The sequence below is a fragment of the Stenella coeruleoalba genome, assembly GCF_951394435.1.
Source record: "Stenella coeruleoalba genome assembly, chromosome: 10".
In the NCBI taxonomy this organism is placed as follows: Eukaryota; Metazoa; Chordata; class Mammalia; order Artiodactyla; family Delphinidae; genus Stenella; species Stenella coeruleoalba.
The window spans coordinates 8,970,590-8,984,843 of NC_137156.1; the positions used below are offsets into that span (position 1 = coordinate 8,970,590).

At 34.6% G+C, this 14,254-nt stretch overlaps 1 protein-coding gene across 4 annotated transcripts in view; it reads left to right on the forward strand.

The window, feature by feature from the left end:
- HIVEP1 (HIVEP zinc finger 1) overlaps positions 1-14,254 on the forward strand; it is a 143,408-nt gene that overhangs the window by 69,779 nt on the left and 59,375 nt on the right. For 3 of the 4 annotated variants that reach the window (XM_079934109.1, XM_079934108.1, XM_079934110.1), the window contains exons 3-4: positions 3,440-3,493; positions 4,175-4,234. In XM_079934109.1, the coding sequence (XP_079790235.1) occupies positions 3,440-3,493; positions 4,175-4,234 (114 nt within the window). The remainder of the gene's footprint in view (positions 1-3,439; positions 3,494-4,174; positions 4,235-14,254) is intronic. The other variant, XM_079934111.1, reaches the window with a different exon arrangement.

Genomic DNA, 14,254 nt, shown 5'->3' on the forward strand with positions numbered 1-14,254 from the left:
CCCCACTTCACCGCAGGGTGAAAAGGGTCAGAGACAGGCACTTGCTGTGAGCTCTCATTTGAAGATTGCTTTATTTTTCCAAATGATTTGTTTTTAATTATCTAGTCTTCTTCCCAGAACCCCAAAAGAACGGTGGTTTCCTAAGGGCTCCAGGACTTTTTTTTTTTTTTTGGCTCAGTGGTTTCAGATTATGCTCCACAAATCAACATTTTTTTCTTTATTTACAGTTATTTACCTATGATGAAAACAAAATGTTTTGCATTGTTTTCTTGTACAAACAAAAGTTTTAAAATATGTAAGGCATTAAACAAGATTGTTCATAGCCTTTACCGTTAACAAATAGTTTCTGTGCTTTACCAGAGAAGAAAAACTGTAAGAAGGTGTACATTTTTAATAGTTGCAGAACCAAAATCTAACCTACACTGTCAGTACCCTTCCTCTCAGCCTGCCACTCTTTCAGCCATGGGCCCTTCTGGATCTTAGGGACAATTATGGATCCATTCATGTGTTGCTGGGATCTTTTCCAGGTAACAACTCCAAGTGTATTTAGTAAAAACTGAATTAATTAGAATTACATCTTAATTTAAATACGGTAAGCACTCATTACAGTAAGAATATGTTATTTATTTTAGATTTACCACTGGTGTGAATGTCAATTTTGCATATATATCTGTTTTTATTTTTAAGCAACAGAGAAACTACTGTTTATTTCTGAATGTGCAGTCTTTGTGAAATTACTACCTCAGGTAACAGTGACACTGGGGAGGGCATGATGGAAGATGTCTCAGAATCTGAGATCCCATTATAAACCACACGCACCCCCCTGCCAATCAGGGCTTACAATGAGATATGTCCTGGCTGGGAAGTGTTGCCCTTGGTTGAGGACTGCTCTTTCTATCAGTGAGTTTCAAGCTGCAGGTTTGCTCCAGCAGTGGGTTGTGAAATCAGTGTATTTGAGCAAGGCAGCATTTTCCATTTTTACTAGGAAAGGATAGAAATTAGAGTGTGGGTAAGTTGGTTTCTGAATTATGTATATACATAATAAAGATACACATGTGTAATTGGTTGGAATGTAAAAATATCTTTCTTACTCTGGGTCATAGTGAAAAAAATGATAAATGTTGCTTTTAAATACCAGTGAATTGCCTTGTCTGAACCAATAAAGAGCATATAATAAATGAGAACTTTCTCTGTAGTTTTGGAGAGTGTCTTTAAAACATCATCTTTTATCAGGAGAATTATAAAACATAGGTTAACTATAAACAGGACTTTCTCTAAAAATTGAGGCAAAATCTTATAATGGCTATTATAAGCTCTCTCATTGAAGACTGTATTTACCTATTGAACTGGAGCTCCAGGTAAAGGCATTTAAGTAGATGCCTATACCTAACACACTAGATATCCTAAATCTACTGATTTATACACAAATGTAAATTGAGGTCATTTTTGCAAGAATTTGTTATGTTAAAGTACAAATAGAAGGTGGCCAAACCTCAATATACTAAATAGAAGCTATTCTTTAAATATTATGTCAAGTCATGAGTTTTTGCTGCCTTGAGCCCCAGTTGGTTCTATTAATAAGAAGTCGTTTTATTGTATAATGCCAAATTTTGTGTGCATAAACTCTTAAACAGTCATTACTACTATGAATATACATAATATATATGTATATATTATTTATGGTTCTCAAGTTTGGACAAACAGCTGGCAGAGAAATAATAGCGCTTTTCATTTTTATGTTTCTCAAAGACTGTATATTTAATATTTATTTACATTTTGAATGTCTCCAATGTACTTAGTACCTTTTATTTTTTGAAAAAGTGGGCCTTGTCTTTTTGTTACTTGTGTTAATCCAGGTTTCACCCATACGTTTGGAATTCTCCTTTTGAAGTAAAAGTACTGCTAAGCGCAGGATCTACTTTCTGCATTTAATAAGGGTTTGTGTTTTTTTTTTTCAGTACTGTTTCCAATTTCACTCATCATTTCAGGAGAAATAACTAAAGTTTGTAAATGAGAAGAAATTGTATTATTTCCAAAGATAGTCTCTTCTCCCCTCAAATCTTATCCTGGGTCTGGTAATTAGCAGGAAGCAAATAGGACATTGCTGTGGGGAGTGCATTTGTCAGGATGAAGATTTAGTTACGATTAACCATTGCTTGTTTCCTTTATTCTGATGCTCCCCCCCGCCGCTGCCCTGATATGGCAGGATGGATGGATCAACATGCAATTGAAAGAAGTTTGATCAGTAAATCGAAGGTTCTGTGGATTTCTGGCTTTTTTGGAAAGGCTGATGGGGAAAAGGCAGATAGAACCAGAACTTGAAGGGCATATGGTGGGATCTGTGCCCTATTTAGTTGGGGAAGGATGCCATTTTGGAGGCTGCATCTTCCATGGCCAGTAGAGGGCATTTGGGGAGCTGCTGGTGGATGCTGGGAGGCATGAATGGCTGACATACCAATATTTTGAAAGCGTTTAAACTGTACGCCAAGGGACTATCTAAAATGTTGCATAATTATGGTTACTGTATTCATTTCAGTACAAAATAGTACCCTAGGAATTTTGTTACTTTTACCATTATAATTAGCACTTAGACCACTGTATTAAATTTGGAATTGGTTGCTGTCATAAATCATCAAATATATATCTCCTTATAAAATTTAAATTAATTGTTACCAAAGTAGAACATGTGCTTATTTACAAAATCTAATTGTGCTCAAAGCTCACATGGGAGACCTACAGGCTCTGGGCCCATGTGCCTCCCTCTCCCAACCACTCCTGAGGCAGCCATCCCAGCTCTTCGTTAGTTATTGCTTCTTTCAAAACTGTGTGCATATATAGCACTTCTGTAGTCATTAGTTTTATCTGGTATCTCTTTAATGCAGTATTCCACCCTCACACTTCATTGATAACTATTCTGTAATCAAGGGTTGGCAAAAGTGATGGGTATTGTGTTGCTGCTCTTCAGCCCATCATTTCCTTTATTTTTCCATCCTTTCTTTTATCTCTTCCGTGTTTGGCTTAGGTCTGAGGCTATCTATGAACTTTGCTTAGACTTGTTTCTAAGCCAGTAGGCATTTGCTGTATCTCTCTAATAAAATCTGTGTGTCTTCATAAAGAAAGTATTATGTTTACATACTTTTATTACTCAGCTAAACATTTTTAAGCTATGGTTCAGTATTTAAAATGCACTAATTACTTGCATTGTGGAAACAATTGGAAGTAGTCCCTGTGACTAAGACATAAAATTATAAGTATAATTTTTAAAAGGACTTTATTATTACTTTAACAGTTTACACATATTTGTTTCATAAATAATTCATTCAACAAATATTTATTACTATGCGTCAGGTACTGTTCATAAGTAATAATATTTGTTTTACTGTATTCTTATTTGTGTATGATGAATTGACTTATAATTTTTTGTTGCTGTTTTTCTTAGACAAAATTGAAGAAGCACAAAAAGAACTCAATGGGGCAGAAGTGTCAAAAAAAGGTAAATTAAAATCAACCCCAGTATAGGCTTTATTCTTGCAGAGATTCCTGTATAAATATCTTATTATCGCAGCCTCTCTAAATGAATCAGTGTAAACATATCCCAAAGTTAATAATCACCTTAAACTGATTGATACCTAAAAGTCTATGGACTTTGCTTTGTGAGATGTTTTAACTGCATAGCATATTCTGTAACTGTTTCCCACATGTTACTATTTTGCTGGTGGGAATATGAAAGATGGTTGCAGCTTTTCTGAAAGTCCTGTTTGGGAGACTGTCCCATAGCAATCAAGTCACCAGTATAATGAGTACTGATGGTACTGTGTTCCCATATGTGTGTGCATATGTGTGTTCACGTGGTGCAGTATTCTTTGTGAAATGACAAAAACCTAAGACAACTAAAATAACCCAAATGTTAGTCATTGCCGGGAATAATTGCATCAATTGTAGTACCTTCATATTTTGGGATGTTATGCAGCTTTTAAAAAAATGTTAATTATTTCAGTTGACTGTGGTGATTTGTTGCAATGGTGAGAGAAGGGGCAGAGGAAGGTGATTAACCTTTATTTATCTGGATTTTGTTCTTTCACTAGTTATAATGGGTAAATTTTGTGTAAAGAATAAAAAGCTTAAAAGCAAACATCGGTTTTCATCACAGAAAGCATACTGATTATTTTCCCAGGTAATACGAAAAAACGCTTTCGATGTACAACAGCCTGTGGGAGGGGAGGAAGAAAGGAAGGTGGGTAGAGTTCCAACACTCTCTGTTAATGCGTAGAATTGAATAGAAGGATCTATGGTTCTCTTTATGGCATTTAGATTTCATGATTTTTTATTGCTTTATCCTTGTTGTATCTTCTAATTACAGTGGGATATTTTGGCAGAGTAATTTAGCTACGTTGGATTCCAATGGAAAGTCATTTTTTTAAATCTAGTTAGCTTCCTAACTAGGTATCATTAGTGGAAATAATTTCCGGTTGTCCAGCTTCTCTATCCCTTGGACCAGCCTGTGAAGTCTCCAGGGTTGTCTGGGGTTTGTCTGAGTAGTGACTCTGTGATGCGCGGACACCTTAAAGTGTCTTCCTTCTTTTTTCTCTCCCCTCACCCACCATGGGATCTCTGGGAGGCCCGTATCAAATATGACCCTTTAATGACACTCTTGCAGAAACACAAGTCTAAGAAGAGCAGAGAAGTCACCACAGCCACACCGTTCCTTTGAAAGGTTGACTGAATATCCCTTCCCACATTGCTGAAATCATGAAGCATTTGAGACACTCAGGCTATAAGAACCTAACAATTTAAAGTTCTTTGTCATGGTCAATCTTTTCCACATCTACTGATGGTTTAGAGCTGCTTCAGTTAGGGAAATAAATCTGTTCTTGTCTTCCTTTTCTCCCTCTTTCCTACCCCTGTGGCAAAGAGCTTTAAAAACCATGAACTACATGTCTGATAGGAAGGGGGAAATGAAACAGAGGTTCTAGAAAAAGAAATTGGATAATGAAGTTGAAAATAGTCCAGTGGGCTGCATTTGGCAGGCTACACTTATTTAAGACCCAGGATGAATACCAAGTGAGCATTGTTGTGTGCAATTCACTGCCTAGAATTTCTACTCAGCTTTCAGTTTTACATACGCATTCTGGGCAAATTAAAAATAAAATAGTTTTCCTCCAAAATATAATTGAGGAGTAACATCAGTTTGTCTTTAACAACATGAGATAAAATTTTTGAGTAATAAACGTCTTGAGATTTCTCAGGTCTTTGCTTGCTAAGCTGTCTGTTTGGTGAAAGGAAATTCATGTATTCTTTCGAAGAATATACTTTAAAAATTTAGAGTTATTTATTTTTATTGATTCAGATAAGTCATATGGAATAGCCCACTTTTTCACTATTTTTTCCAACATGCTCTTGGTTATTTCCCCTGACATTTTAACTTTTTCTACATCTGCCTTTTTTTCTACATTGCTCATGTTTCTAAGGCTTCATCTCCATTGAAGATGCTGTGGTCCTTAACCTATTCAAGGTTCTTCCCGCTCCCCTTCTTTTTTTAACCATTAGGACAAGTAACTAATTTATCTTCAGAAGCATTTAGCATACCGGTAGGCTCTTAAGGAAAACAAACCTTGCTTATTGGTAGATTAAAAAAGATATCTTTCCTGTTTTCTAACATTTTAAGGAAGGATTCATCTGTTTAGTATAATACGGTGGCAAAGAAACTGACTTGGCTCATTATACACCAATAGGATAATGAAGTGCACTAAATTATGGTAATATTTTTTTTTATTCTTTCTCTCCGCTTATGAATGAAAGTCAGATGACTAGAATGTGATTTACTTTGATTTTAACCAATTTGGGGATAAATATAGCATGCAACATTCACACAGTTCTCTATAATGTCCTTATTTGCTTCCTTACAGCACTATTTACTTGGTCTAAACATCCACTGTGCTTGACACTATTTCTAAAATTATTGCACGAGATTTAAATAAAATAAATAGTGAATGTCACAGATGTAGTGATGAATATGTATGAAATAAACTGGGAAGAAATAAATAGATCAGTTAGGAAAGCTTTTATATGCTGTCTCATGAATAAACTTTAATTTTAATACTTTGTTTTAAATTTTTATCACACAATATTTGACACATAAAATAATATATAAATAATATATATTATTACATATGTAATATGTAATATATATTATCACATATATCATATATTATTACATATATAATGTGTAATATTATATATTATCACGTACACTTAATACATAATACTTAGTATATGTAATATGCATTATTATAAATCATAAGAATAACATGGTAATCTTTGATTCCAAAACCCAATTTAAGAACTGGCACATTGCTAATATGTACTGTTGTATCATCCTACATGCTAGTCTCCATTTCATCCCACTATCTGCTTGGTAGAGATATTTAAGTGTTCTTAAGTTTGCATCATCATTTTAGTGCTTCTTAAAAATAATTGTGTATTCTCAAACAATATCCTTTTTGGTTTTGTCTGAGTTTGAGCTTTAAAAATAAAATTATATTATTTGCAGTTGGAAAAATTTCATTATTTTTTATGGCTTAGTGGTATTCCATTCTGTGTGTATGTATTCCACATCTTCTTTATCCATTCATCTGTTGATGGACACATACCTTGGTAATTGTAAATGATGATGCTATGAACATTGGGGTACATGTATCTTTTCAAATTAGTGTTTTTGGTTTTTTGGATATATACCCAGGAGTGGAATTGCTGGGTCATATGGTAGTTCTATTTTCAGCTTTTTGAGAAACCTCTGTATTGTTTTCCACAGTGGCTGCACCATTTTACATTCCCACAACAGTGTACAAGGGTTCCCCTTTTTCCACATCTTCACCAATATTTGTTATTTGTGTTCTTTTTGATGATAGCCATCCTGATGGGTGTGAAGTGATACCTCATTGTGGTTTTGATTTGCATTTCCCTGATGATTAGTGATGTTTTCACGTGCCTGTTGGCCATCTGCATTTCCTCTTTGGGAAAATGTCTATTCAGTTCTTCTGCCCCAGTTTTTAATCAGGTTTTTTTTTTTTTGATGTTGAGTTGTATGAGCTGTTTATGTATGCTGGATATTAATCCCTTATAGGTCACATCATTTGCAAATATTTTCTCCCATTCAGTTGGTTGTCTTTTCATTTTGTTGATGGTTTCCTTTGCTATGCAAAAGCTGTTAAGTTTAATTAGGTCCCATTTGCTTATTTTTACTTTTATTTCCTTTACTTTAGGAGATGGATCCAAAAAAAATACCGCTGTGATTTATGAAAAAAAGTGTTTTGCCTGTGTTTTCCTCTAGGAGTTTTGTAGTATCCAGTCTTACATTTAGGTCTTTAATCCATTCCGGGTTTATTTTTGTATATGGTATTAGAGAATGTTCTAATTTCACTCTTTTACATGTAGCTGTCCAGTTTTCTCAGCACCACTTATTGAAGAGACTGTCTTTTCTCCAGTGTATATTCTTGACTCCTTTGTCATAGATTAATTGACCAAGTCAATGTATTTAATAATATGAGATTATTCGAGTTTTCTTTTTTCTCTTCAATCAGATATTCTTCTTATAATTTATCCATTTTATTAACCATTCACATTTATTGGCAAAACGTCATTCATGGTATTCTCTTACCCTCTCTCATTGCTGCTGGACCTGTAGTTGTGTCTCCATTTTCTCACTGTTAATATTGTTCATTTGTGCCTTTTCTCTCTGTCTTGATTAGTCTTGCCAGAGGTTTGTCTGCTTCACTCCCCTTTTATTGTACCAGCTTCTGAGTTTCTTGATATTTTCTTGTATCATACTTTCCCATTTCATTACATTTTTCTCTTTATTATCTTTTCCTCTTTTTTGAGCTTATTCTGTTATGAAATTTCTTAAGTTGGAAACTGGGCTTATTCATTTTTAAGTCTATTCTTTCCTGTTAGAATCATTTAAAGCTATTGATTTCCTTGTAGACCTTGCTTTAGCTGTATTAAATATGACTTCATGTTCGCTGCTTTCATTAATTTCTGTGCTGGTTTCTTTTTTCCCTCTCCTGATAGAATTTTTTTCCCTTGGGGATGGTTAGGGATTTTATTTTTTTGTTAGTGATTTCTGACTTAATTGCATTGTTATGTTAATTGATTTTTAAAACCAGTTTGTATTTCTAAAATAATTTACTCTCTGTTTCTGAATACAGTATAGTCAAAAGTTTCAGGGAATGTTCTATAAAAATGCTCCTAGAATTTGTTAGAAATTTAGAATTCAGCATCTTACAGATAAATTCACCATTTTACAAAGATGGAAAAGCTGAAGTTGAAAACTGTTAAATAACCTTATCCCAGGGACTGCAACCAGAAAGTGGCATGAGGACTTTTCTAGTCTGTGTTATTCTAATATTATTCTGCATCATAACTGGATGAGAGCTGTATTCTAGTGATAGTTGAATCTGTAGTACAGTTAGTCCTGTTCTAAATTAAGCCGTTGAATAAAGAGATCACCTTTTAAAAGAATATTGTAATGATTCAGGAAAAAATAGGAGTCAAACAGTGGGTATAGGAAAAGGTGGAGATTTTAGGTCAGCTTGCACTGGGATTTTTTCATATTATTCTGTCTCAAACAGCAAAATCCTGAAATCACCACCATAATACCTATAGTTTCCTTTTAGAAGCCATCACTCTGAAATTATATACTCTAGCCACCAGAAAATTTTTATTTAAAAGATAATTTCAGTTAATCATCTGTTTTACCATGTATATGAGACTAATGGGTCCTAAGGATATAAGCAGTTTATGGCTTAAGAAATACATTAAGGAATCTGTCCTGCTGAAATAACTCTGTGATATTCAGACCTGCTCCAAGGAGTCACTTGACAAGTAGGATTTTTGTTAACATAGGCATAATGAATGGCCTGGAATTACCCTCTTGTTATCTGGGGAAGCTTGAGGGAAGTTAGGTTCCTATGTAAAACTAGATTGAGTAATTCAGAAGTGAACGTGACAGACTAATGAGCAAAAAACTAGATTGTGAACTCTAATTAGTGGGTAAATATGAAAGCCAGAGTTTGCTCACCTACTTTCCTAAATTTTTTTAAGCTCCTTATAATATGAATAAGTTTGCAAGGAGTGAAAAACACTCCCATTTTTTTTCTTTTTTAAATAGCACATGTGATATTAAAAAAAAAGAAATGAAGTTTCATTTGGAATAGTATTTTATGTTAATAAGGTTATGCTTTAATGCCAGTGACATTCTCTTCCTTAAGAATTCTGCTAAGAATACTTAAGAAAATACAAGAGCATGTTCCTATAATTAGGGATGATGAAGTCCTTCCTAAGTGAGACTAAACTTTAGGTGGCATACTGGAAAAGTTGGACTGATTTTTATTAAATTAAAATGAATAATGTTAAGATAAGATTAAATATAAGATAAGATTTAAATGTTTTAAAACAGCCTGAGAGAAAGTATGTGCAATAAAACAAAACTTGGTTGGGTTACTTAAAATGTTATAAACTTGGAAAGGCATTAGCAATTTATAAAATGAAAGCTCGCACGGATACAGTCAACGGAAGGGCTAGTGTAATATATTAGTGAGATGTCTGAACTATTGAATTTTTTAAAGGAACACAGTTTAATTATTTCAGTATTATAATAATGCTAGCTAGTTTATAAATTAATTACCAGGAAATAGTGTAATTAAATGAGCATTAATGGCTGTTTATTTTTTACTTTATTTTTATAACCTAACCAAAAGTATGATTAATCCCCAATATTTCTTATCTTCAATTGTGAGATGAATTCTGGTTAGTGGGAAAGACAGAGAGAGAGAGAGAGAGAGAGAAAGGGAGAGAGAGAGTAAGGGAGACAGAGAGAGAAAGTGTGTGTGTGTGTGTGTGTGTGTGTGTGTGTGTGTGTGTGTGTGTGTGGTTGTTTCCTTTTGGGTTTGTATCCTCTTACCCATTCTTTTATTTTTTTTTTTAAATACAACAGGTTCTTATTATCTATTTTATACATATTAGTGTATACATGTCCATCCCAATCTCCCAATTCAACCCACAGCTCCTCCCCCCTGCCACTTTCCCCCATTGGCATCTATACGTTTGTTCTCTACATCTGTGTCTCTATTTCTGCCTTGCACACCAGTTCATCTGTACCATTTTTGTAGATTCCACATATATGCGTTAATATACGATATTTGTTTTTCTCTTTCTGACTTACTTCACTCTGTATGACAGTCTGTAGGTGCATCCACGTCTCTACAAATGATCCAATTTTGTTCCTTTTTATGGCTGACTGACATTCCATTGTATATATGTGCCACATCTTCTTTATCCATTCGTCTGTCGATGGGCATTTAGGTTGCTTCCATGACCTGGCTATTGTAAATAGTGCTGCAGTGAACACTGGGGATGCAGGTGTCTTTTTGAATTATGGTTTTCTCTGGTATATGCCCAGTAGTGGGATTGCTGGATCATATGGTAATTCTATTTTTAGTTTTTTAAGGAACCTCCATACTGTTCTCCATGGTGGCTGTATCAATTTACATTCCCACCAACAGCGCAAGAGGGTTCCCTTTTCTTTACACCCTCTCCAGCATTTGTTGTTTGTAGATTTTTTGATGATGGCCATTCTGACCCGTGTAAGGTGATACCTCATTGTAGTTTTGATTGCATTTTTTTAATAATTAGTGATGTTGACCAGCTTTTCATGTGCCTCATGGACATCTGTATGCCTTCTTTGGAAAAATGTCTATTTAGGTCTTCTGCCCATTTTTGGATTGGGTTGTTTGTTTTTTTAATATTGAGCTGCATGAGTTGTTTATATAGTTTGGAGATTAATCCTTTGTCCATTGATTCGTTTGCAAATATTTTTTCCCATTCTGAGGGTTGTCTTTTTGTCTTGTTTGTACTTTCCTTTGCTGTGCAAAAGCTTTTAAGTTTCATTAGGTCCCATTTGTTTATTTTTGTTTTTATTTCCATTACTCTAGGAGGTGGGTCAAAAAAGATCTTGCTGTGATTTATGTCAAAGAGTGTTCTTCCTATGTTTTCCTCTAAGAGTTTTATAGTGTCCGGTCATACATTTAGGTTTTTAACCCATTTTGAGTTTATTTTTGTGCATGGTGTTAGGGAGTGTTCTAATTTCATTGTTTTACATGCAGCTGTCCAGTTTTCTCAGCACCACTTATTGAAGAGACTGGCTTTCCTCCATTGTATATCCTTGCCTCTTTTGTCATAGATTAGTTGACCATAGGTGCATGGGTTTATCTCTGGGCTTTCTATCCTGTACCATTGATTGATATTTCTGTTTTTGTGCCAGGACCATACTGTCTTGATTACTGTGGCTTTGTAGTATAGTCTGAAGTTAAGGAGTCTGATTCCTCCACCTCCTTTTTTTCCCCTCAAGACTGCTTTAGCTATTTGGGGTCTTTTGTGCCTCCATACAGATTTTAAGACTTTTTGTTCTAGTTCTGTAAAAAATGCCATTGGTAATTTGATAGGGATTGCATTGAATCTGTAGGTTGCTTTCAGTAGTATAGTCATTTTCACAATATTGATTCTTCCAATCCAAGAACATGGTATATCTCTCCATCTGTTTGTGTCATCTCTGATTTCTTTCATCAGTGTCTTATAGTTTTCTGAGTACAGGTCTTTTACCTCCTTAGGTAGGTTTATTCCTAGGTATTTTATTCTTTTTGTTGCAATGGTGAATGGGATTGTTTCCTTAATTTCTCTTTCTGATCTTTCATTGTCAATGTATAGGAATGCAAAAGACTTCTGTGTATTAATTTTGTATTCTGCAACTTTACTAAATTCATTGATTAACTATAGTAGTTTTCTGGTGGCAACTTTAGGATTATCTATGTATAGTATCATGTCATCTGCAAACAGTGACAGTTTTACTTCTTCTTTTCCAATTTGTATTCCTTTTATGTCTTTTTCTTCTCTGATTGCCATGGCTAAAACTTCCAAAACTATGTTGAATAATAGTGGTGAGAGTGGACATCCTTGTCTTGTTCCTGATCTTAGAGGAAATGCTTTCATTTTTTCACCATTAAGCATGGTATTTCCTGTGGGTTTGTCATATATGGCCTTTATTATGTTGAGGCAGGTTCCCTCTGTGCTCATTTTCTGGAGAGCTTTTATCATAAATGGGTGTTGAATTTTGTCAAAAGCTTTTTCTGCATCTGTTGAGATGATCATATGGTTTTTATCCTTCAGTTTGTTAATACGGTGTATCACATTGATTGATTTGCATATATTTAAGAATCCTTGCATCCCTGAGATAAATCCCACTTGATCATTGTGTATGATCCTTTTGCTGTGTTGTTGGATTCTGTTTGCTAGTATTTTGTTGAGGAATTTTACATCTATATTCATCAGTTATATTGGTGTGTTATTTTCCTTTTTTGTAGTATCTTTGTGTTGTTTTGGTATCAGGGTGATGGTGGCCTTGTAGAATGAGTTTGGGAGTGTTGTTTCCTCTGCAGTTTTTTGGCAGAGTTTGGGAAGGATGGGTGTTAGCTCTTTCCTAAATGTTTGGTAGAATTGACCTGTGAAGCCATCTGGTCCTGGGCTTTTTATTGTTGGGAGATTTTTAATCACAGTTTCAATTTCATTACTTGTGATTGGCCCATTCATATTTTCTATTTCTTCCTGGTTTAGTCTTGGAAGAGTATACCTTTCTAAGAAAGTGTCCATTTCATCCAGGTTGTCCATTTTATTGGCATAGAGTTGCTTCTAGTAGTCTCTTATGATGCTTTGTATTTCTGCAGTGTCCGTTGTCAATTCTTTTTCATTTCTGATTTTATTGATTTCAGTCCTCTCCCTGTTCTTCTTGATGAGTCTGGCTAAAGGTTTATCAATTTTGTTTATCTTCTCTAAGAACCAGCTTTTAGTTTTATTGATCTTTCCTATTGTCTTCTTTGTTTCTATTTCATTTATTTCTGCTCTGATCTTTATCATTTCTTTCCTTCTACTAACTTTGGGTTTTCTTTGTTCTTCTTCCTCTAGTTCCTTTAGGTGTAAGGTTAGATTGTTTATTTGAGATTTTTCTTGTTTCTTGAGGTAGGATTTTATTGCTAAAAACTTCCCTCTTAGAACTGCTTTTGCTGCATCCCATAGGTTTTGGATCATCGTGGTTTCATTGTCATTTTTCTCTAGGTATTTTTTGATATCCTCTTTGGTTTCTTCAGTGATCTCTTGGTTACTTAGTAACGTATTGTTTAGCCTCCATGTGTTTGTGTTTTTTACGTTTTTTTCCCTGCAATTTATTTCTAATCTCATAGCGTTGTGGTCGGAAAAGATGCTTGATGTGATTTCAATTTTCTTAAATTTACTGAGGCTTGATTTGTGACCCAAGATGTAATTTATCCTGGAGAATGTTCCATGGACACTTGAGAAGAAAGTGTAATCTGCCATTTTCGGATGGAATGTCCTAAAAATATCAATTAAATCTATCTGGTCTATTGTGTCATTTAAAGCTTGTGCTTCCTTATTAATTTTCTGTCTGGATGATTGGTGTAAGTGAGGTGTTAAAGTCCCCCACCCTTACTGTGTTACTGTTGATTTCCTCTTTTATAGCTGTTAGCAGTTGCCTTATGTATTGAGGTACTCCTGTGTTGGATACAGTCTATGCGTATAGATTTATAATTGTTATATCTTCTTCTTGGATTGATCCCTTGATCATTATGTAGTGTCCTTCCTTGTCTCTTGTAACATTCTTTATTTTAAAGTCTATTTTATCTGATATGAATATTGCTACTCCAGCTTTCTTTAGATTTCCATCTGCATGGAGTATCTTTTTCCATCCCCTCACTTTCAGTCTGTATGTGTCCCTAAGTCTGAAGTGGGTCTCTTGTAGACAGCATATATATGGATCTTGTTTTTGTATCCATTCAGCGAGCCTGTGCCTTTTGGTTGGAGCAATTAATCCATTCACATTCAAGGTAATTATCAATATATATGTTCCTGTTATCATTTTCTTAATTGTTTTGGGTGTTTTTTTTTTTTTTTTTTGGTCCCTTTCTTCTCTTAGGTTTCCCACTTAGAGAAGTTCCTTTAGCATTTGTTGTAGAGCTGGTTTGGTGGTGCTGAATTCTCTTAGCTTTTGCTTGTCTGTAAAGCTTTTGATTTCTCCATCGAATCTGAATGAGATCCTTTGCGGGTGGAGTAATCTTGGTTGTAGGTTCTTCCCTTTCATCACTTTAAATATATCGTGCCACTCCCTTCTGGCTTGTAGAGTTTCTGCTGAGAA